We start from the raw sequence: 25,020 nt of genomic DNA on the forward strand, positions 1-25,020 counted from the left end.
GTATTCACAATCACATGCATAGTTACCCTTACAGTGAAAGGAGCAAGGAAAATCTTTTTTTGTTATGATAGAAAGATGTGTTCTTGCTTTGAATGTCTTACAAGGAGGATAAAAAAAGCCAGAGCTCAGTCGAGCACTTTACATAGAACTAATGATAGAGTAGAGAGAGACTGGCAATGTCTTTTCTATGAGGAAACCGTTTTAGGGAAGAAAAAAATCACCTTCTCCCTCTGATCGCATATATGTATGACAAAAAACAAACAAACATATACAACATTATTCCCCCAAAAGAAGGAGATAATGTCTGGAGAGATAGTTTCATGACAACAAAACAGATACTATAAATACCCTGTGAGGGAGTGGGTTTTATGTTTATCTGGCAGTCTTTTAATAATATCTTGATTTACAAAAGCCGGAAAATTTTCAGGAAATACGTAAATCTTGTGCTCCTGGCTTTCTGACCAGACGTTCTTGGCTCTCCGGCCAAGATCAAAGTAGGACGTCTCCAAGCATGAAAGGGCGAATGTGGTATTATGGTGAAAGAAGATCCTAACTAAGAGAAACTTTTGTTTAGTTCTAGAGTGACAAGAATGACCAACGACCCCCTCCCCCTTTTTAAGTTGGCCTTGTACCTAAGTTTTTTGTTCATGTTAATTTTTGCCTGAATAAAAGATTTAATATCTCAAAGTGTAGTATCTGTTCTTCAGATGCTGCACTTTAATTTCTTGTTTTCTTTCAGTGGAAAAGAAATCCTTCACGACTGAAACAATTTTTATTTTTGTTCCTTTTCTCCACGTTTTGTTCCTTTACTCCACGTGGGGAGACATTGTAAATAGGTACTGGTTTTCTGACCTAAAATGCACCAAACATTGATGCAATGTTATTGTTCATTTTTTCTTTTCCCTTTGCAAAACTCAATCATGTTCTGCAAAGTTAAAAATAAAACCAATTTTTCTTGTATTATTTAGATTAATCAGACTATTGGTTTCATCTTCAATGTTATTTGTACAACGTTTCAGTCGATGTAACCGCCGATCTTTTTACCAGAACGTAAGTACGAAACCTCAGAAGTATGGAGTTAATAATTTCCCAATATCAAACATGGCGACTTATACACCTGAAGAAGATGAGAACCAGAGTCCGATTAATTAAAATAATTTCAACAATCATTTTTTATGTCAAAAGTTCAGCACTGTGACAATTTTCCTCCACAAAACAACCAAACCAAACACCATGAATAAATATTTGAAGATATAAAGAACTTGAAGCATAAGGACTTTTTCTAAAATTACTTAATTCGGCATTAAATAACCTGAAAAGGTTTGATATGCCATAAAATAAAACGACAAAATATAAAATCAAGCTAACAAGCTCAAACCCATATCCCATCGTGGCGTTGTTGTATGCTTGTACTTGTTTTCCTTCCACGGAATGTGTTCCAACGAACATACTGCATTTATTACGCTTTCGCCAACAAGCAGAAAAATCTTACTCCTTCATTGTAAAGGTCTCAAGATGCGAAGGAGCTTTCTAATCAAATAGCTTTTTTTCTCAGCACACCCTTGCCTTTGGAATTCCTTCCCTGCTTCCTGTTTCTCCGACTGTACCATCATACAAAATTTTAGATGTAATGTGAACAGACATCTTGCTGTTCATAATAATCATAGATTCCATAAACAAAGCTTCTTTCTTAGAACTGCACGAAAAACGAAAAAAAAAATCTATTAGGTTGATGCAAAAATAATGTTGTTTTTCTTACGTTCAAATTCAGTGCCTAAACCTAAACGTAGATTCCATGAACAAAGCTCCTTTCTTAGAACTGCACGCCTGTGGAACTCTTTTCCATTTGTCTGCTTCCCAGCTGACTACAACTTTGTTGTCTTCAAGTCCAACATAAACAAATTCTTGATGAACCGCTCCCTTAAGTAATCCAATTTACCAAATTTCCATTACTAACGATTACTACAATATTATCCCATTGACTACTGTACACTCTATAATCCTTATAATCGAGTGGCCTCCAGGCCATTATTAGTGGTAACTCCTATGTAAAAAAAAAAAAAAAAAAAAAAAAGACTGCCCCCCCCCCATAAATTTGTCCCCCAATCACAGTAACCTCTTATGTTTCGGCGGTAATATGTCTTGGAGTAAAAAAGAATGCGTCGTGGAGATAAATTTTCTTCTTGCTCAATAACTGTCTCCTCGCGCTTCCTGAAACTTGCACAAGTGTTCTTCAGATGTTTAGGCAACAACTTCTCCCATTCTGATTTAATACTATCCTTAAGAGAGTCGACATTGCCGTTTAATGTTTAATTGGTAGCATGTTCCCAAACCATATATTTCAGTGGGATCAGATTGAGGGCTAAAATTAGCAACCATAAACATGATATCCAAAAATTGCTCAAGTTGGATTTGCAAAAATCTTGTATTTTTCTAGTTGTGTCGGCTGAAGCATCATTCTTTGACTATACATAATTACCACCAAGGTAGTTTGCGATACCGGTTATCTCAAAGTCTTGTAGTAAGTATTACCATTCATCTTTTCATCAGCTTTAGAGAATTTTATACTAGTGATGAGACGATTCCAATATTTTTCTCAATTCTGATATAATTACTGATTCTGAACTAAATTCCCAATTTCAATATAATTATTGATTCCATACTAAATTCCCAATTCTAATACAATTACTGATTCCGTAGTAAATTCCCGATTCTGATAAAATGTCAGAATTTAATTCTTCCATCTACCTTCCTTTCTCGCTTTCTTTTCTTCTTTTTTTAACCCATCTCCCTATGCAAATAGTTGTAGTCTGCTACTGATAGCACGTGACTGTTTCTTTGTTGACGATTGGTCGAGTGATTTTTTTCTTGCCAATTTAAGCGGAAGTGGAAGTGAAAAAAGGCAGTTGCTGCCTTGGCCTTTGTGAGTGAAAGGTCGTTATTTGAAAATGTCGGACCTGGATGTAATATCCATGATGGCGAGACATCAGGAGGCTCTAGATGAAGGTCCTATTTCGTCAGTTAAATTTTCGTCTAGGTGACGAAAATGAAGAGAAAAATGCGGGCTGAGTTCAGACAGAAAAGTCTTAAAAAATCAAGTCAAAAGTCTTGTCTAGTGGAAAAGAAATAAGTGCAAATATTAATAAAACTCAGACAAGTGAAAAACGTGACGTTGCAAACAACAATAATTTGCTTGGTCCTCAGGAAATATTCGAAGTGAAAAGGAAAGTGTATAATCTTTCATGGTGCAGCAAGGAGAAAGAGCCTTCTCTAATAAGAATAAAGTTTTTGTTCGACTAAGCTGTCGAAGCTACATCAGGCCAAGTAATTTTTCCCCCCAAGTAAAAGCTGACAAATACGAGTAAAAGAAAGTTGAAGAAGATGCAAATTTATTTGATAAAAAAGAAGAAAATCCAACGAGACATTTTTTTTTTTTTTTATGGTTTCTCAAGCCGGAATGACAATTCTTCTCTCTAAAAAAAAAATTCTGTATAAATTATCCTTGCTTCTAAAAGAAAAAAACTATTCTTACCTCAAAGTAAGTTTTGGCTTTTTCTTAATCTTTTCTTATCTTTTATCTATTCTTTCTCTCTCCTGAACTGTTACTAGAACCTTTAAGGTTCGCCAAAAGGGGACATTTTTTGGCAGTCAAAATACAGTCTTTTATACGGTTAAAAGGTGAACTTCAGCCTTTATTATTATTTTTTCTCCCTCCCCGTTCAATTTATTTTTCCCTCTTTAAATAAAAGTTTATAATTATTTCAAGTGGTTTTTATTTCCTCTTCTTTCTCCTTGTCTTGTAAATGGTTATATGTAATTGGCTTTTACTGGTTCTAGTATTGAAATGGAGAGTAGATAATGCATGTGGATGTGTTATCGGCAGCTCTAGTAACTCTCGCTTCTCCGTTTTTGTCCTTCAGTCCTCATTTCCAATGAGTGATTTTTCTGACAAAGGGTGAAGAAAAAGCTGCTTTCTAGGTCGGTAGTACTTTGTGAACAGTAGTCTGAGATGTCGGAAATTTTCTGTTTCTATGTCTATCCTTGTGGTCATGTCACTAGTAAGGGTGCTGGAGGTAAACGTTTCATCTGGGCTGACGTTACCCGCCTGATAGTCAGGGACCCGAAACTTGGATTAACCACTAAGGAGGCTGTCCTATCAGCAGGTGCAAAGTACCGGGGCTGCTGTATTGCCATTTGGTGAATGGATTCTGGACCATACATTAGTTTCTGGTAGGGCCTCTTGATGTCATACTAGTGGGTAATTGTTACGGCTTTACCTTATCCTGTACCACAAAAAAAAAAAAAATTATTGTCTTTTTCTCTCTTATTTTCCCTCTCTGTCCTGCTCCAACCAAGTCTACCGACCTGCTCCACAAACCCCAAAACCTCAATCATGACAAATCTCCAAAAAAGAAACATGAATACACCTAGAACCCCATCCACCAACGTAGACCCCTACTACCAGGTCTCCTTCTCCAACATCAGGGGTCTACGTTCCAACCTTCCAGAGGTTTAAACACAATTACAGGAGACGAAACCGGACATATTCTTTCTAAGTGAAACTGGCATAGGACTAACCACTTCTCTAGACGAATTCATAATTAAAGGATACTCCAACTTAACATCTAAATCTGACCCCCAAGATCGCCATGTGCATGGAATATGTGCCTACATCAAAGATGGCTTTCCATGTGGTAGGGATATCTCCAGAGAAGCCCCTAATTTACCTTATATGTGCTTCCGGGTTGCACTAGCTTACACCACTGCATTTATATTTGCCCTCTATCGCCCCCACAACAGTGGGGTTACTATCTTTAAGAGCATATCTGAGAAAATTGACTACATCCTGTCTGCTCATCCTTCGGCTAACATTCACATTTGCGGTGACTTCAGTGTCCATAATGTGGAATGGCTGACCCACTCAAATAAAACCGATGACGACGGGAGGTTTTTTCATGATTTTGCCATTGCCTATGACCTCACTCAGATTGTTCACAAACCCACCCGTGTGCCTGATACACCCGGTCAATATGCAAGCCTTCTAGACCTTTTCCTCTCAACTTCCCCTGAGCTGTGTTCATGTTCCATTCTATCTCCTCTGGGATCCTCTGACAACTCTGTTGTAGCAGTTAAGATAAAAATGAAATGTAATAAGTCTTCAAACGTACCTCTCTACCGTACTGTATATTGATACTATGGCTGACTGGGATAGCTTCCATACATTCATATCTGACCTACCTCTGCATTCCATGTTTAAAAAGGATGTGTCCTCTATAGTATCAGACCCAACCGAATGGTTAATTGTAGGCATAGACCGATTCATATCATCAAAAAAATTCCAACAAAAACCTAATAGCCAGCCATGGTTCTCCCCTGAATGTGCTGCTGCCATCGCGCACAGAAATCACTTTTTCCATAGCTACCAACGTAATAGATGTACTGAGACTAAAACTGCTTTCAGGACTGTCAGCAACCACTGTAAAAGAATCATAAAACATGCAAGAGAGCTATATGCTCAGTCTCTTAAATCCAAAGTAGCTGCGCCGCGGCTTGGTTCCCACCAGTTCTGGGCAATAGCAAACAGGATCTTGAACAGAAGCGTGCGTTCTATCACAACTATCATCAATGGACCTGAAGTCATCTCGTCAGCATCAGACAAGGCCAGACTATTTGCTAAGAACTTTGCAGCTAATTCTACCCTATGCGACAATGACCATCAACTCCCTGTATTTCCTCCTATAACAGACAACACGCTATGCAACATACAAATATCTGTGTGTGAGGTCGCCAAGCTAATCAAGAACCTTGATTCAGTAAAGCAACTGGCCCTGATGGCATTCCAGTTATAGTGCTGAAAAAGCTCCAACCAGGACTTGCCCCCATATTTACAAAACTGTTTAAGCATTGCCTTAAGAAGAAGTGCTTTCCAACCCCCTGGAAAATCTCATCAGTATGCCCTGTATTTAAGAATTCAGGTGATAAGTCATCTCCCTCTCAGTACAGACCAATAAGTCTCCTGTGTGTCATGAGTAAGTTGCTGGAATCCATATTAAATAAAGAAGTAGTCAACCACCTCAACAGAAACAACCTCCTTAGTGACATGCAATAAGGTTTCCGCTCTGCAAGATCTACAACAGTTGTGCTAACGGTTATATCACATAGGATCAGTGAATCTCTTGACAAAGGTTTCCTTTCCAGGGCAATTGCTCTTGACATATCGAAGGCCTTCGATAAGGTGTGGCATAAGGGCCTACTTCACAAGATTTACAGCTATGGTATTACTAGAAATGTTTTCTCAATCATTAAATCATTTCTCTCTGATAGGTCCATAAGAGTAGTGGTTGATGGGCAGAAATCAGATGCCCACAGTATTAATGCTGGAGTCCCCCAGGGGTCCATCCTGGGCCCAACTGTCTTCCTGATCTACATCAATGATCTCCCAAAACACATACTTAAATCATTCGTTGACATCTATGTTGATGACACGACCATCTATGGCAACACATCAAAGGCTGTAAATGACAAAGTTCTCTCTAATTCTCTCTCCTCTAGTCTTAAGCGCATGGTACAATGGGGGAAGAGGTGTCTGGTCACTTTTAATGCATCCAAAACCAAGCTTCTATCTTTACATCATCAATGCTCTGATCCCCATCTGGCATCAATTGTGATGGATGGCTCTCGTCTTGGGGAGGCTCCATGTTTTGACAAGCTTCTGGGTTTGACCTTTACTCCTGATCTGAAATAGAACACGTACATCAAATCTGTTGCCTGGGACACTGGGAAAATGGTGGGATCCTTCTACCGCTCCAGAAGATATCTCACTACTAATGCAATTCTCTCTCTGTATAAAAGCCAAGTACGGCCAAGGATGGAGTACTGCTGCCACATCTGGCCAGGAGCTGCTAAAAACAGCCTATTCTGCATTGACAGAGTACAAAATAGACTTTGTGGTTTAGTGGGGGATGCCCTTTTATCTTCCCTGCAACCTCTCTCCCTCAGAAGAGACATTGCGAGCCTGTCTTTGTTTTATCGTTATTTCCATGGCAGGTGCTAGTCTGAGCTCCAATCCCATGTCCCCCCTCACCAATCTTTCACGAGAAACACCCGTCTGGCTGAAACTACTGTATCTAATTTTCCCCACTCTTTATCTGTGCCTAAATCCAAACGTAGATTCCATGAGCAAAGCTTCTTTCTTAGAACTGCACGCCAGTGGAACTCTCTGCCGCTTGCCTGTTTCCCACCTGACTACAACTTGGACATCTTCAAGTCCAACATAAACAAACTCCTGACAAACCGCCCCCTTAAGTAAGACACTCTATCAAAAATACTAATGATTACTACAATACTATCTCATTGATTACTGTACATGCAATAACCCCTATCCATGAGTGGCCTTTGGGCGTTGATAACTGATGACCCCCATGTAAAAAAATAAAAATAAAAATACGTCTAATTTGGCTGTTAGTAAGTTAAATTCGGACAATTACTAATTCCGTACTAAATTCCCGATTCCAATTATTTATAAATCTCTAAATATTTAACTGTAGAGTTGTTATTTTTCCAACATATTTTTAAAAACATACATTTAATATGTTAAATATGTTAAAGGTATTTTTTCAAATGTAAAATTACACTTGTAGGAGGTGATCAATAGATTTTTGTTTTACTGGTAGTTTATTAAAATGAATAAATATTTGTTATTTTATCATTGCTACCAACAGGGGAAGATTTTGCTTTAAACAGAAGCAAATAAAAAAGGCAATTTAAAAAGTCGCTTTTTGGCATAAAAAAAAAATAGACACAAATTGTTATGATTCTGATACAAATACCCCCAAAAGTTCCAATTTCACCGATTCCCGATGCCGATTAATCGTCCCAACATTATTTTGTAGACATTTTCTTTTTATCGGATGCTACACCATCAAAAGCCGAATGTTTTGTTTTGAAGGTAAGCTTAGCCTCAGCTGTCGCTTTTGTGATAAATTTGTCACCTCAACTGTTCAGAACAACATCGATAGTGAAAATCTTTTCGTCTGAAAAGATCGTTAAAATGGAGGACATTTATTTTTTTGAACCATGTAATGATTGTATTACACCTTTCCAATCTTATTTCCTTCATAGCTGATGTCAACAAGTGTTCTGGTGTTATTGTGTAAGATTTTGAACTTCAAATCATATTTTACTGCATTTCTGATGATTTTGCTTACCCAAAGTTCAAGTGGCATTTTTCTCATTAATTTGGTTGGATTTTTAGGATTTGGGATGGGAAAGCTCTAATAAAAGCTTCGGTACATTTATTGTCTACTAGCAGGCCACCCGGCATTGCCCAGTCATAAGATGCGCTTAAATATGATATTTTGATTAATGCAGATTTCGTCTTTATTATTATACTAGCCTGGATGCCCGGCATTGCCCGGGTGTTTGGAGGTGTATGTTGAGCAAAAAGAAAAAAAACGTGTTGGTAGGCAGGTTTTCCTTGGGCGCCTGGCTTTTGTTTTATTGTCTAGCTTTTTTTTTTTTAATTTGGGAGTCACCACTTATCAAAGCCCGAAGGCCACTCGAGGATAAGAGTTAATAAATGTAAGGTGATAGTGTAGTAATCGTTAATGGTGCAAATTGCGTAGAATTTGGTTGCTCCTGGGGACAGCCCAACAAGAACTTGTTTACATTGAATTTGAAGCCTACCATGTTGTATTCAACCTGGAAGCACGCCAGCGGAACAGTGTTCTACAGGTGGGCAGTTCTGGGAAAGAAGCTTTGTTCATGGAATCTGCGTTTAGATTTAGGCACAGATTGAGAGTGAGAGAAATCGTATAAAATCGTCTTAGGTCTGGAATAGTGTTGACATACCGTTTGTTTCGAGATCTCTCAGTTATATGTGAGATAAACAGGTGAATGTCTGCCATCCGGTAGGTTTGCTCCATCCCCAGCAAAAACAAAATAAGAAAATTGAACCAAAAATAAAAGAAAAGAATTACCTCCCTTTAATATGGTCTCGTGGGAATCAAAAGCAAATATTTTGTAATGGGAAGAAAGGCTTCAAAGTTATTCGCATTTGAAATCAATGTACAAATTATTATTCCTTTTATCTTTGTTTCCGATTTGAAACCGATGTGCATAAATGACATTTAATGTCAGCAATATTTATGGATATTAAAAGGTATTATTGGTTTTGTTTGTTTTATTTCAGTAATAACATAAATTAATGTATTTATGTAGACAATTACTTTAAAAGGCTGGAGTTAGGAGTTGAATGTGTTTTATGCACCGATAAATTATCTTCAAAACATTCATAAAGAAGATATCACTATGTTAATAAAACTATATGCATTTTCTCTCTTTCTCTTTCTTTCTCTCGTATATATATATATATATATATATATATATATATATATATATATATTTCACCTTTTATTTATACCAATCTATATTTTATGTATTATTTTTATTCATACTAATCTATACTTTATTTATACCAATATATATATATATATATATATATATATATATATATATATATATATATATATATATATATATATATATATACCCGTTTTATTTTTTATTACCGTATTTTTCTTTTAAGTTACATTATTGTTTCGGCTACACGGCCGTTTTTTTGGGGGGGGGCCGTCTGTAGCGTCCTCAGACTTTTACAGAAATGTTCGCTATTTTGGGATGAAATAGCGAACATTTCTGTAAAAGTCTGAGGCCAAAAAAACAGCCGTATAGCCGAAACAATAATGTAACTTAACAGAAAGATACGGTAATAAAAAATAAAACGCATATTTGCTCTACAACAGTATTGAGCACTTTCTTTAGTTTTTATTAATTACCATCTCCACTAAATATATATATATATATATATATATATAACCGTGGAATTATGATATTTTTTCACCTTTTATTTATACCAATCCTTAATTCATGAAGATCAGTATAATTCCAGAGCATATAACAAATATATAACAAAAGTCTATATTCCAAATTTCATGATGTTGACCATCTTACGATGTATTCCTTTAAGTACGTTGGCATTCACAATTCTTGACAGCACCTGTTTCGTATCACAAAATCATTCATTTAATTATTATACCAATTAATGAATCGATTCTGCCCTTAACTCCTCTGAAGAAATAACACCTATACATTCACTAAAATAAAATACACATGGCCATGATTACAAAATCTGGAAATTGGGAGAGAATTTGCAATTGCCATTTATTTTTCCTTTTATTACACCATTTTGAATGTTCAGATACCCTTAAATATGATATTTTATGTAGATTTCATATTTATTTTTATAGAGCCAGTACTCTATTAATTATCATATTTTACCCAATATATAGTAGTGATGTCAAAAGGAAAATATGACTTGGGTGCCATCAGCCAGAGTCAAAACTAAAACATGTAACTCTCCAGTCTCATTTCTTACTGTTTGATCTAAGTCCATACACATATAAAAACTTTAAAAAATACCAGTGTTAAAGATATAAATGTATATTTGCGCATGCGTAGTAATAACATATTTAGTGACCTATGCCTGCTAAGTTCTATTTTTTTTTCAATTTTGGCCCCTTAGCAGCTATTTTTACCTGTTCAAAACCAAATCGAATTTGATCCACAGGTCCAAATCCCCTATAAAGCAAGTCTATGACATTGACAGAGTAATTTGGTAGAGACTTTTTCTCACAAAGACAGAGACAGACAAGATCACACACACACAAACACACACACCTATATATATTTCGATCCTGGCTTGATGTAGTTATCTGGGTAGCCGCACTGATGAGCTGTGATGCAGCGAAACAGTACTGTATGTGGATGACTATAATGCTCCTTATCTTGAGTTGAGCATATTGGGAAGTGATACACTGATTACCATTAGCATATTAAGCGATGCTCTTTGTGTAAACCAATCGAGCTTAGGTATTCGGACAATGTCAAAATATCGTTAATTCACTACCCGCACAGCAGCTGCCGTTTAGCGTAATGGTTCGAAGCCTTGACTGTCGTACAGGCGGTTGGGTTTTGATCCTGGCTTTAGGTAGTTGCCTCTCTATATAAAGTGACCTTGTCTTATATATATATATATATATATATATATATATATATATATATATATATACTATTATAATAATTAAATACCTACAGACACTAGTGTTTCATCCTTTCGAGAATCATCAATATAGGGTGTCACGATTTGAACTCGGCAACGAAGCCATCTCTGACTCCATTAGCAAGTAACAAATCCAGACGGTCACCGCCAACCGCGAGAAATATTGTTTAAATTTAAACATTTATTATTTTTAACGTCTCTGGGAGAGAGATCTAATCATTATATATGATGATCTGCGCATGCGAGCTAAAGTGGCCGATTTTATTTAAACTGAAAAGTGCGCAACAATAAGAAACGAGTTTCTTAAAGGGGTTGACATAATTATTTACTATAATAATTATTAAATACTTACAAACATGAGTGTTTCATCCTTTTGGGAATCACTAGTGCAGACTGTCACGATTACTGCCAGTTGGAAGATTCGAACCTGGCACAAAGCCATCTCTGACTCCATTATATATATATATATATATATATATATATATATATATATATATATATATATATATATATATATATATATATATATATAATGTTTTATTTTTTATTACCGTTTTATCTGTTTGGTTATATAAGTTTCGGATATTGGACCGTGTTTACGATCTAACAGCCTCGTCAGACCTTACAGAAATGGTTAGTTAGTATTAGGAAGAATTGTTTTTAGAAGGAATACGAGAAAAAAAAGGTGGGGGAGAAGATGAAGGGGTTTTGGGGTAGGAGATAATAAGGGGGGAAGGCGGGTAATGACAATATTTCAGTTTTGAAGGTTAAAATATATTAGTTTGTATTGTGTGTGGGGGGGGTAACAGATTCAGGTAGGCTTGGGTGGAGATATGTGGATATAGGGAGGGGGAGATGGAGAGAGGATGGTAAAGAGAAAGGAGAGGGGGTAATGAGAGGAGGTGGAAATAGGAGTTTCAATTTTTGGGTTTTTAAATTTTGACTACTTTTTTCCCCCTTGTTCGATAAGGTATTAATCTCCCTCTCATCTAATTGATATACCTTATCGAACAAGGGGAAAAAAGGTAGTCAAAATTTAAAACCCAAAAATTGAAACTCCTATTTCCCCCTCCTCTCATTACCCCCTCTCTTTTCTCTTTACCATCCTTACAGTAGAACCCCTGGATACGGTGACCGTAGGATACGGTATTTTCAGGTTACGATGTGGAATACGATGTTTTCCGGACCCTGATTACGGTATTTGCCCCGGCTTACGGTGTTATTAATGATGTTATTTGATTATATAAATGTGTGTTATATACTGTACCGTATTTTGATTTTCTAATTTTTAATATGTACTGTAATAATTTTTGCGTAGGCCCCCGCCATACGCAATTACACTTTACGATCTCAAACCTGGACCGGATTAATACCGTACCCCGGGATTATACTGTACTAAGTATTATTGTATCATTATGATAATCGCGATACATTTTAAAATTGCTATATATATATATATATATATATATATATATATATATATATATATATATATATATATATATAAAACTAATATGGTAGTTTTTATTATGATAATCAGCGATGCCTTGAACCATGCCATATAATACTAGTTAAGATTGGCCAATCTACGAAAGCACGTTACTCGTTATAGAGATACGACGCCTGCTTCTCAGAAAATGTTATTGGTTCAGTTTCTACTTAGGATGAACACATGTGTCTGTTTCATTTTTCTGCGAAATACACAGAGATGTCTTGAACTCATCGCCACACTTTATACCGTTTCCCACAAATCAACCCTAATTATTGGATATTTACTTGTAAGGATGTTTACGACTTCACAGTTTTGTTTGCATATTTGTCTAAATCAATAGCAAGTCTTTGACGCATGCGTGCAAAAAGTGTACGCTCTGCCCCTCGTGAACCTCCCCTCGCACAAGCCACCGTTCGACCAAGGTCCTGTCACCGCAAATATGCTGAACATTCCATCGATGTGAATCACTGGACATCTGGTCAGTCTCCCAGAAAAAGCCAGATCCTTTTCTCTTCTTTATCGCATCAGTGTCCTCTTTCGGCGGTTTCGGCCGACTCTGGTCAAGTGTAGATGTTTTTATTGGATACAGTGGAATGTCCCTGTGGTCAAACATGGGGAAGGAAAACCGGTGCAAGATGGGTGGGTTGGGTGCAAGTCTTTCTATGAGAGAAGCGGAATATGTATTTCTTGAGTGTTTGAGTAAAGAATTTCAAATAGGGACGCTTCACTGAAGATGCGGCTTGGATTTGAGTTTATGGATATGTGTATGTGCTGTTCAGCCTATAAATGCGTGTGCACAAATATAGGTATACAAACAAATATAAACGACATTTGTATACCTGCGTGCACATAACTATATTTTCACTCTTTCGCTCTCTCTCTCTCTCTCTCTCTCTCTCTCTATATATATATATATATATATATATATATATATATATATATATATGTATTTCCCCAAAACCTCTGACCTCGATAGGGGGGGGGCACTAAAACTTACTGCTATGGTTTCAAATGATCTGAAATAACAGCAAGGAGAGACTTGATTCCAAATATTTCTCGTATGTTATACCTCCCTTCTTTTGCAAATAGGGTACGATTATGAATATCCTCAGTATCATACGAGCCTTATACATTGTGAAATTTACTTTATGCATAAGAACCAAATATATATATGTATGAAAGAGAGAGAGAGAGAGAGAGAAAGAAATATGAAAATATATTTTTGTCAATAAAACTTCATAGCAGCTTCCTCGTTTCATCCTTGTATAGAATCGTCACTTTTAGTCTGAAAAGCCCCTCTGTTATTTTTTCATAGCTTACTATTCAGCTCTTCTCACGGATTGAGGGCCGAAATAAAATGAAATAAAATCTGAAAATCGATACATAAAATATTATATTACCTTATTTATGTGGATACATGAAATAACGCGCACACACACACACACATACGTAGCTGGTCAATCTTAGCACAATGCAATATTCCAACTTTGTTGAATACTATCTGACTGTTTACTACTAATGCCCGCCTATCAGAACCTAATTCACTTACTTCACGTGCTAATTCCTGATATCCTGGAAGTTTAATACCAGCCTACGATTCGAAGGTGACTTTGTGACTGGGTTCGAATCCCCCGACTGGTAACAATTACCATTTCCTAGACTGATGAGAATGTAAGTTTGAAATATGCGTAAACGCATCTGTAAGCTTAAAAATAATTATTAGTATTTATTATAAAAAATATTATCGTTATAATTTTAATAAAGATAGCTTCATTAGGACGTAGACAGACGTTTGGGTTTGAATCTTGGCGTAGATACACTTGCTGCTTCAGCAACACTAATGAGATGTACACGACAAAACAGCATTCTGTAGATGACTATATTTTACATAGTCATCCATATATATATATATTATATAGCCATCTTCTATAATATAAATATCACTTGTCTGTTTAAATGTATGTATGTATGTATGTTTGTGTCAGGTCATGTCATATGCTACTGGTACCATGTAACCCAGTACTACCTGCTTCATGGTCGGATCACCGGCGACTAAACTGGTTCCCCCATCAGACTTGTTTAGTGAGGAGAGCGGCTAGTCTCCCTGAAGGATTAAAAACAAGACCTTTCAAAGCGCAAATAAACCCTTTTACAGGGTCAACGGCTAACTAGCACTGTGTATATTTATGTATATATGTGTTGGAGTGGAGAGGGCTCCCATAAGCCGTGGTGAAGGCAACGTTTCTCGGAGAAGCAAATCTCTGATTTAAAAAACCATAAAGCGGGAAACCAGTACCCGCATTAAGCTGGTCTGCAGTTTAATTTGTTGCTGGCTATCTTGCTCTTGCTTGTTGCTGGATCTCAACGTTTTGAACCGAGAGAGAGATTTAGGTGTCGTACAAAGCTAAGACTCTGTAACATCATCTTTGTATAGATACTCCCTCATGTATTTGGGCTCATGGACTTTAAGTGTCCGAGGGAGTGGCAATCGTCTGGCAAGACGTTGCAATCATCATCATCATGTATGTATGTATGTCTCGCAAAAACTTTCGACAGAGGCGATGGATTTTCACAAGATTTGTATCATTTTGAATCTCGACCTTTCAAATGACAAATATCAAAACATTGGCTGAGAACATTAATTCTTTCACCCTCAACCGAGCACTTTTCTACAGGGAAGGGTCGCTTTTTTCGCCGATATTTTCGAAAATCATCGCCTCTTTTTGTCTAGCTTTAATTTAAACCTACGTCAATTCCGGTTTGGCGATGGGCGCAACAGCTAACACTTCACTTTTTTTTTCACTTTCTTTTGCACCTGCCTAGCTACTACAACTTTTTTCTTGTTCAAAACACGCCTACTAACACCTGGGCAACGCCGGGCACCCAGGCTAGTTGTCATATATATATCATATCGTCATCCACATATATTTTATACAGTCATCCCCCTCACACACACATATATATTTTATATAGCCATCCACATATATTGTACAATCATCCACATATATTTTATATAGTTACCCACATAAAGTTTATATAGCCACCCACATATATTTTATATATTTATCCACATATATTTTATATAGCCATCCACATATATTGTACAGTCATCCACATATATTTTATATAGTTATCCACATAAAGTTTATATAGCCACCCACATATATTTTATATATTTATCCATACATTTTATATAGCCATCAACATATGTTTTATATATTTATCCAGGATATTTTATATAGCCATCCATTTATATTTTATATAGCCATCCACACATATTTTATAACTATCCACATATATTTTTATAGCCATCTACATATATTTTATATAACCATCTACGTATATTTTATATAGCCATCTACATATATTTTACATATACATGTACATATCCCTATATATATAAAGTGAACTCATTTTTCCCCTCTGATTTTTACCATAATAGGATTAAAAATCAGTACATTTCATGCAAATGTAATATGCACAAACTGCAGCACAGTATCTGAGGTGTGTTATATTACCTCTCCACTTCCTCGATAATCATAGATTCCTATATTTTACCTGGTGAGAGTTCTCTGCCAAAATCGGTTAAAATCACTGGAAGTAGTAAAATCTTTTCTCTCCAATTAATTCCTCCTTCCCCCACCACCCATTTATACCATTGTGTGATCGTTCACAAGGGACAGTTACGAACGAACGCTGGTTTGGGTTTTCTGTATTCGTAGTTGCTTAAATAAACTGGAATGGAATTTCACCGTACCTTTCCATTCTATGCTTCCTATTGGGTGAAACGCACCATGGAATTAGCCGATAGCGACATTCCCACAAACGTTAATTCTTATCCCATGCTTACTTTTACGTTGCTTGATTACCATTTTTTCCCCAACATTTATACACTAAAAAAAAGGATTCTTTCCATTTTTTTTTATATATAATAAACATATAATACATTATTTCCGTTTTATTTCGTTTGTAGTTACTTAAAAAAAACTGGAGTGGAATTTTAATATTCCTTTTCGTTCTAAACTTTCTACTGGATGAAATGCACTGCGGAAGAGTTATTTATGCCATTTTTCTTTTTTTTCGCTTTTCGCAGTGTTTTTTTTTGTTTTTGTTTTCCCAGCGACGTTCTTCATTTTCTCCCCCTTATTTTTGATACAACCTCTCCGGGTTAGGATAGTAGTCAGAACAATTCAAATATTACATAAGGTTTGCTTATTGTTCAGACCATTTTAACCATATTAAACCATATAAATTATATAACATTACATTACCCAATGTATATATATATATCATTTTGATTAAAACGTTCCAACAATTACATCCACTGTCTGCGTTTGCACAGTTCTTCCTAAAAAAAACAAAACATCTCCTTTTTACATAATATAAGTTTATTTATAATATGATAATTATAGAAATTTAAAAAATTAGAATAGAAATTGTAATTTGGGGTTCAAAATTTGGAGTAAACAAAAGTCTTCATTTATTCTGCCGGGTTTGTTTTAAGGGGGTTAAAGACTACAAAAACTTTTTTCAATTTTACTTTATTTATACTTCCTTCCGCCCTTAGTACCACCTTCAGCCCTACCTGCAAAAATTGGATATTAGAAAATGTAAAAATAGGACTGAACAATATAATATGGTGTTATGGGTTAAGCGTTTAAGGATGCAGGGTTCTTTATTCCGTGTTATATATATATATATATATATATATATATATATATATATATATATATATATATATATATATATATATATATAACCACCTGAACAGTGAGAATTATATATTTTTTTTCTCACTGGTTTTCCAACTGAAACCAATTTCCCTCTTTCCTCATTCGATTCTTAGCTTTTAATTTATCATTCTGACGTTTCCTCTTAGAGGGTCAGACGATAAGGCCTTAAGGAAATTTTAACAATTCCACCTGCCCGTTTTTTTTTCTTTGATCTTTTTATTTAAATTAAATTATGTTCTCTCTGAAATTTCTCCTTCCATTTTGATGTACCAAGAATTTACTTATATATATATATATATATATATATATATATATATATATATATATATATATATATATATATACACACACACACACACACGTACACATACCCATATATAGTACTGCCAAGTCGCTAATAATTGTTGATCGAAATGTTGATCAACATTGAAGAAGTTAAAAGCTATATCCACTTGGGAAAGAAAATTACGAAAGTTGGAGCACTTTTCCCTGAGATAAAGAGAAGGGCAGCATTGCGATGGGCAGCTTTTGGGAAAGTAGAGAATATCATAAGAAGCTGAAAAGCAAATATGTCCATCAAACGGAAGATCTTCAATGAATATGTACTACCTGTGATGATCTACGGTAGTGAACCTGACAACTCGGCAAAGTGAAATCTTGGCAGTAGCACAAACGAAGATGAAGAGGATAATGTTAGGTATCACTCTACAAACATCTGGATCCGCCAACAACCAAGAGTTATTGCCATCAATACTGCCATCAAAACATCCAAGCACAGATGAGCAAGGCATGTAGCCAAATAACATGACAACAGATGGTCTATCAGGACAATAGAATTGACACCTCGTAAACATAAAAGGCCAAAGGAAAGATCAAGAATGAGATGAAGGGACAACCTGATACAGCACATGGGTTCCACATGGCAGCGAATAGCTCGGTACAGAGTTAGATGGCTAAAGTCCAGGGAGAGGTTCCTTATTGAGTGATAAAACCCTTGTTAATGTTGATATCAAGGTTGGGGGAGGACATGTCTTGTGTTCCACAGGAAAAACACTTTGTTGATGGAATTTGCGTTTAGTTTTAGGCACAAATAGAAAGTAAGAAAAATTGTTAACAGTAGTTGTCACTAAACGAGTACTTGTTGTGAATGTTTTAGGGGAGGAGGTGTGAATTAAAGCTTTCACTTGCCATGAAAATAATGATAGAGCAGAGATAGATTCACAACATACTTTCTACGAGAAAGAAGGAGAAAATGAGATCATCTACGAGATTTTGAAGCCGGTTTTGAACCCTGTCAAGGCAGGAAACGCTGTCCTGAGAAGCTCCTCTTCAGATGGAGTAATACTCCATCTTGGGATACATTTGGCTCTTATATAGATAGCGTCGGGAGTGAGATACCTTCTGGAGCAATAGGATGATCCAACCAATTTTCCAGCAATCCTGTGATTATAGCTTTTGTTGCAAATGTTTTATGGGGGTTGGCAAACCATAGCTTGAAGCTCAGTTGACCATCTGCCATGATTGAAATAGCGAAAGATGAGAGAAAAACTCTTCTGTGAGAAAGAGGTGGAAAGGAGGAGAAAAGTTATCGTACATTGTACACAAATACATTTTCTGTTGTTTGCTATTTTTTTTTCTTTTGTCTAATCCAGGGGTTCACAATCTTTTTTATATGATGACATACTTTTGAACTCTTAAAATTTTATGGCACATAATTGAGGTCTTTAAACTTTTACAGCACATCTACCATAAAACAATGAATATATTCAGAAGCCTTTTAGCAATAAAGTAATAAAAAATAAAAATCAGTTAAGGATTTTTTTTTTATTCATATAAGCCATATCGACTATTCAGTAACTAGTATGAAACAATAATGGTGAATGTCAGTGAGACAGTTGTGTTTAGTGTCTCCTTACTACTGCTGCCATATGTAGGCTAATATCGCATATACATACTCTTAACTCTTCTGTAGTGTTTTTAAGTCTTTCGCATATTTTGTTTTTTAATTTTTATGTTGTTTAAGTAAGACAACCTCACTTACAAAGTTGAGAATTACAGTGAAACTTTGATGACTTCTTTTTTATTATTATTAGATACTCTTGCATAACAGGAATCCAAATCGAGATTTGGTAGCCACATTCTAATGACAGTTGAACATACTTCAGTCGGAGTCCACGATCACTGGAAAAAAATATGGCTAATTATTCCGCTTCACATAATTAAAAATTGTAGAGATTTCTAATTGATAACATTGAAGAAATCTTTCTTAAATTTCATTGAGTGAAAAATCGTCTTCAATTTTATTTTCTAACTAGCGGGGTACCCGGCGTTGCCCAGGTGTTTGGAGGTGTGTGTGTAAGGGGGAGTGGTATAGTAAAGACTAATAACCCTGTTTAAATATTAAAAAAAAAGGTGTTAAACTTCTTTAAAAAATCGGAATCCCCCCCCCCAAAAAAAACAGCGAACAAACACAAAATTTCTTTAAAAAAGAAATCGGGGAAAAAAGCAAAAATAAGGGGAAAAAAATGATGAACGTGTTCGGAAAAACAAAAACAAAAAACAGAGCCAAAAAAAAGTGGCATGAATAACCCTTCAATAAAGTTAAGTCCATGGTGTGTTTCACCCAGTAGAAAGCATAGAACGAAAAGGAACGTAAAAATTCCATTCCAGTTTTTTAAGCAAATATAAAACGAAATAAAGCGAAAAATATGGCATAAATAACCCTTTGATTCGGGTAAGTCCATGGTGTGTTTCGCCCAGTAGAAAGCATAGAACGAAAAGGAACGTAAAAATTCCATTCCAGTTTTTTAAGCAAATATAAAACGAAATAAAGCGAAAAATATGGCATAAATAACCCTTTGATTCGGGTAAGTCCATGGTGTGTTTCACCCAGTAGAAAGCATAGAACGAAAAGGAACGTAAAAAAAAGGTGTTAAACTTCTTAAAAAAATCGGACCCCCCTCCAAAAAAAAACAGCGAACAAACGCAACATTTCTTTAAAAAAGAAATCAGAAAAACAAAAAGCAAAAATAAGGAGAAAAAATGATGAACGTGTTTGGAAAAACAAAAACAAAAAAACACCGCGAAGAGAGACAAAAAAAGTGGCATTAATAACCCTTCAATTCGGTTAAGTCCATGGCGTGTTTCACCCAGTAGAAAGCATAGAACGAAAAGGAACGTAAAAATTCCATTCCAGTTTTTTTTAAGCAACTACAAAACGAAATAAAGCGAAAAAAAATGGCACAAATAACCCTTCGATTCGGTTAAGTCCATGATGCGTTTCACCCAGTAGAAAGCATAGAACGGAAACGCTCGGTAAAATTCCATTCCAGATTTTTTAAGCAACTACGAAGTAAAGAAAACCCAAACCGATGTTCCTTCGTAACTGCCCCTTGTGAACGATCCTGAAAACGGTGTAAGTGGTGGCGGAGAAGGAGGAATTAATTAGAGAGAAAAGATTTTATTACTTCCATTGATTTTAACCGATTGTGGCAGTTAACTCTCAGCAGAAAAAATATAGGAATCTACGATTATCGAGGAAGTGGGGGAGATAATATGCCTATAACACACCTCAGATATTATGCAGCAGTTTGTGCATATTACATTCACATAACATGTCTTGATTTTTAATCCTATTAAGGTCAAAATCATAGGGGGAAAATGAGATCATTTTATATATATAGGAATAACAACGTGTAACTTCCGCCTATAATTTCTTCGCGGCACACTGGCTGGGAACCACTGGTATAATCATTTCAATAACATTAAAAGGGGATTTCTTTTCTACTTCCAGTTGCCTCAAAGCAGAAGTTGCTCGTCTCAAAGAAACCATTGCACAGTACAGATTTGACGCGACAAATTTCAAACATCAAATCAACAGGTTTTGTACAGTTCTTTGCTTTATTATGTTTCTTCTTTATTTTACTAGTTTTTTGTTTTTGTTTTTAACATGTTGGTTCGTGGATTGCACTAAAGTAGTTCATGTTCATACATACGGTATCACCTTTCACACATATTTAAAAAAAAAATGAGATCATCCTGATGGTTGGTGATTAATCTGCTGTTACTATGGTAAACAACCCATTTTAAAATGAATTGTTCCAAAGTCCAATTATTTCAACTCGTTGACTAATGCAACGCAATTATAAAATACATTTGAAATTGAAAATTAAACAAAATTACAGCAAATAATTGTCACCAACCGGGGTCATTTATGTTAACCGAGATGTATTTTTGTTTAATTTTCGATTTTTGAAGCCTTACACTGGTCACCAATGACCATCTTTATGTTTTTCTTTTTTGTATTCTAACGTGGTATCTTGGACCAAATCATTTCTAATTCTATTAGAAACGCTTTTAAAAAAATTCAAAGGAAAAAAAACTTTTTTCACTTAGGTAGAAGAGTAACTTGTCTTTGGTAACATTTATTTGTTGCATATTTGTTTTCTAACCCCTTTTTCGTTTTGTTGGCTTAACTGCAAAATACTCTCTCTCTCTCTCTCTCTCTCTCTCTCTCTCTCACACACACACACACACACATATATATATATATATATATATATATATATATATATATATATATTTCTCTGGGTAATTTAGTTTCCTAGCAACTTTAATCCTTGATTTCTTTCCTACAAAGTTTGTTGATTTCTTGTTTTGTTGATGCCATTTCTGCTTCAAAGACGGAACTTACACATCATGATTATACTTTTCTTTTAGCCTGACTACCAAAAGAACCCATAGTGGCCTTTAAATCCCCCTCCCTTGTTCCTACCCTTCAAAATACAAAACAAAAAACGAAAAACCAAAAAAATCACACTGGTTACTGTCAACCTAAAGTAATTTCTTTCTTCTTGTTGAATTAACGTAAATGAAATTGATCATTTTCATTTCATCTTTTTACATTGCCACAAGCTAAGAAGCACTTATATACATCGTCATCTCCCTACCTACCTTCTCCTCCGTTTCCTTTTTTTTTTTTAATTCTTTTACTTAAAACCTAAATTTTGTTGTATTGTCAGGCGGTATATAAACAACGTCTATATGTCTCGTTAACATTGTGATATATATAGTGTGTAACGTCTATATATAGCTGGAGTGAGTATATAAACAGTGTGACGTCTATATATAGCTGGAGTGAGTATATAAACAGTGTGACGTCTATATATAGCTGGAGTGAGTATATAAACAGTGTGACGTCTATATATAACTGGAGTGAGTATATAAACAGTGTGACGTCTATATATAGTTGGAGTGAGTATATAAACAGTGTGACGTCTATATATAGCTGGAGTGAGTATATAAACAGTGTGACGTCTAGTGGTTAAAATGTTCTAGTGTTGTATGTACGTGTGGGTGTTTCATCTCTGTATATAAAAGCGAAAATGTGTTTGTATGTATGTGTGTTTGTTTGTTTGTATGTATGTATGTTTGTTTGTATGTCTCGCAAAAACTTTCCACACAGGTCACGGATTTTCGCCAGATCGGTATCATTTTAAACTTCCAACCTTCGCCCGACAAATATCGAAAAATTGGCCAAGAATGTTAATTTTTTCATCCTGAAATCAGTAGTTTTCTACAGGGGGGGGGGGAGTCAGCAAAAATCGTCCTTTCATGACGAGTTCGCTTCTACGCATGCATCATACGATGTCGTAACCTGATTTACTTTAAATATTTGAAAAAGCGACAGAATTTCGTGGACGTCGTCTTAGCTCAGTTGCTTAGAGCGCGGCCTCGTTATCTAAACGTTTTGGGTTCGAATCCTGGTGTGAGATGTCTTTTTTTTTTTCGATTTTTTAAATTTTAATATTAAAGCAGGGTTATTTAAGCCATCTTTCACGCGTTTTTCAGATTTTTTAACTTTTGTTTTTCTGTTTTTTTTTACTTCGCTTATTCTTAGGTTTTCATTAACACCCCTCCGACCACACACACCCAAAAACACCCGGGCAACGCCGAGTACCTCTCGCTGGTTATTTAAGCCTGTGTTTTTTTTTTTTGTTTTTATTTTTCAGATTTTTTAAAGAAGTTTTAACGTTCGTTTTTCTTTTTTCTTTTTTTGTTTTCCCCATTTTTACATTTAACATCATTCGTTTGCCTTTCGTTAGTTTTTTTTCTTCGCTTATTCTTATGTTTTGATTAACACCACCCACCCCCGCCCGAGCACACACACCGAAAAACACCCGGGCAACGTTGGGTACCCCCCGCTAGTATATAATAAAACAATCTGTGTAGCGCACAGGCAAAGAACATATCACATACTCCTCTCAAATAAAACTGAATATAAATTATAATGGTCTATAGTTGAGAGGGCAGGTAAATATAAACTGTGTAAAACAAAAAGATTTAACCTTTGTATTCATGAAACTTACCACATATTAATATCGAAGGTTGATTTACTAAATAAGCGCCAGGACATAATTCAAAAATGCTTGCATAAGGATAGATACTTGTTGTTCCCGCTGATAGTGGAGAGGTTAGTCAGGATCTGGTAACATAAATACAATTCATAACAACATAAATAAAATATTAGCAAATTATGTCAACCAAGTATTTAAATTCTTAATGTAGATGCATTATGTTAAGTACGAAGTAATCTAAAGATATAAGATAGTAAATATCATATATAGACCGAAGATATAATATTCAAGAAACATAATAGAATTAATAACATTAATAAGTATCATGAACACATAAGATCCTGATAACTATTATTTACCAATGACAGATGACTCCATCAATTGATAAATACTATAGTGTGGCTTCCTTCCGTCTTGACATACTATAGATACCCACTGTGAGGGTGCCTGCACATGAAATGTTTTGAGGCAAGAATTGCGCAATCGCGAACCACACCTCTCCTGAGTCGATATTGTTGAATACTAGTGGTAAGTGAAGGTTCAAGACGACTGAAAACAATGCTGAGATAAGCGGAAAGCACATACAGCACCTAGAATTCCCAAATGGTCACCCATCTAGTACTAGCTAGGCTCAACATTGCTTAACTTCGGTGATCTTACGAGAACCGGTGTGTCAATGCGATTATGCTGTACGTACGCACATATATATATATATATATATATATATATATATATACATATATATTATGCCATACATATACAATAGGTAGGATAAAAAAAAAGGCTTAACTTCACTTCTTTTCATTATTCAAGTTCATCTCCCACCAAAGAAAACCAAATAACAATAGGTTATATATTTCGTATAACTTTACTCTTGATTTTCTATCCGAGCTGCAAGACATTATAATTTTCTACATAAATAAATAATCGAAAGAGACAAAGTTTATCTTTTTTTTTTATTCTACTTATAGTAGGATGTTAATATATGGTAAGTTTCAAGAATACAAAGGTTAAATCTTTTTTTTTTACACGGTTTATATTTACCTACCCTCACAACTATAGACCATTTTAATTTATATTCAGTTTTATTTTTTCGAAGTTCTCTTACCCAATCACCTAGATCAGTTGAGTTTTTCTTATTATCATTCCTATTTATACCATTATTAGTAATGCTTTCTTCATTATATACAATATCAGAGGTCAAACAGTTTTCCTTAAGTGGGCATTCATCAGGATTTTTACAGTTACATTTTTTCTTTTATTAGATTCCTGTATCTCATTATTCTCTGCTGTCACCGATTTTATTTAATTTTGCATTGT

The 25,020-nt window shown here is 35.3% G+C and overlaps 1 protein-coding gene and 1 pseudogene across 2 annotated transcripts in view; one reads left to right on the top strand and one right to left on the bottom strand.

The window, feature by feature from the left end:
* The window catches only part of LOC145249691 (centlein-like), a 1,118,615-nt gene that overhangs the window by 811,359 nt on the left and 282,236 nt on the right, over window positions 1–25,020 (top strand). For both annotated transcript variants that reach the window (XM_080111490.1, XM_080111491.1), the window contains exon 15: window positions 21,138–21,224. In XM_080111490.1, coding sequence (XP_079967616.1) covers window positions 21,138–21,224 — 87 coding nt within the window. The remainder of the gene's footprint in view (window positions 1–21,137; window positions 21,225–25,020) is intronic.
* On the bottom strand, window positions 24,279–24,395 carry LOC145249837 (5S ribosomal RNA; annotated as a pseudogene).

Source organism: Euprymna scolopes, chromosome 28 (genome assembly GCF_053919585.1).
Source record: "Euprymna scolopes isolate OS-2025 chromosome 28, ASM5391958v1, whole genome shotgun sequence".
NCBI classification, from domain to species: Eukaryota; Metazoa; Mollusca; class Cephalopoda; order Sepiida; family Sepiolidae; genus Euprymna; species Euprymna scolopes.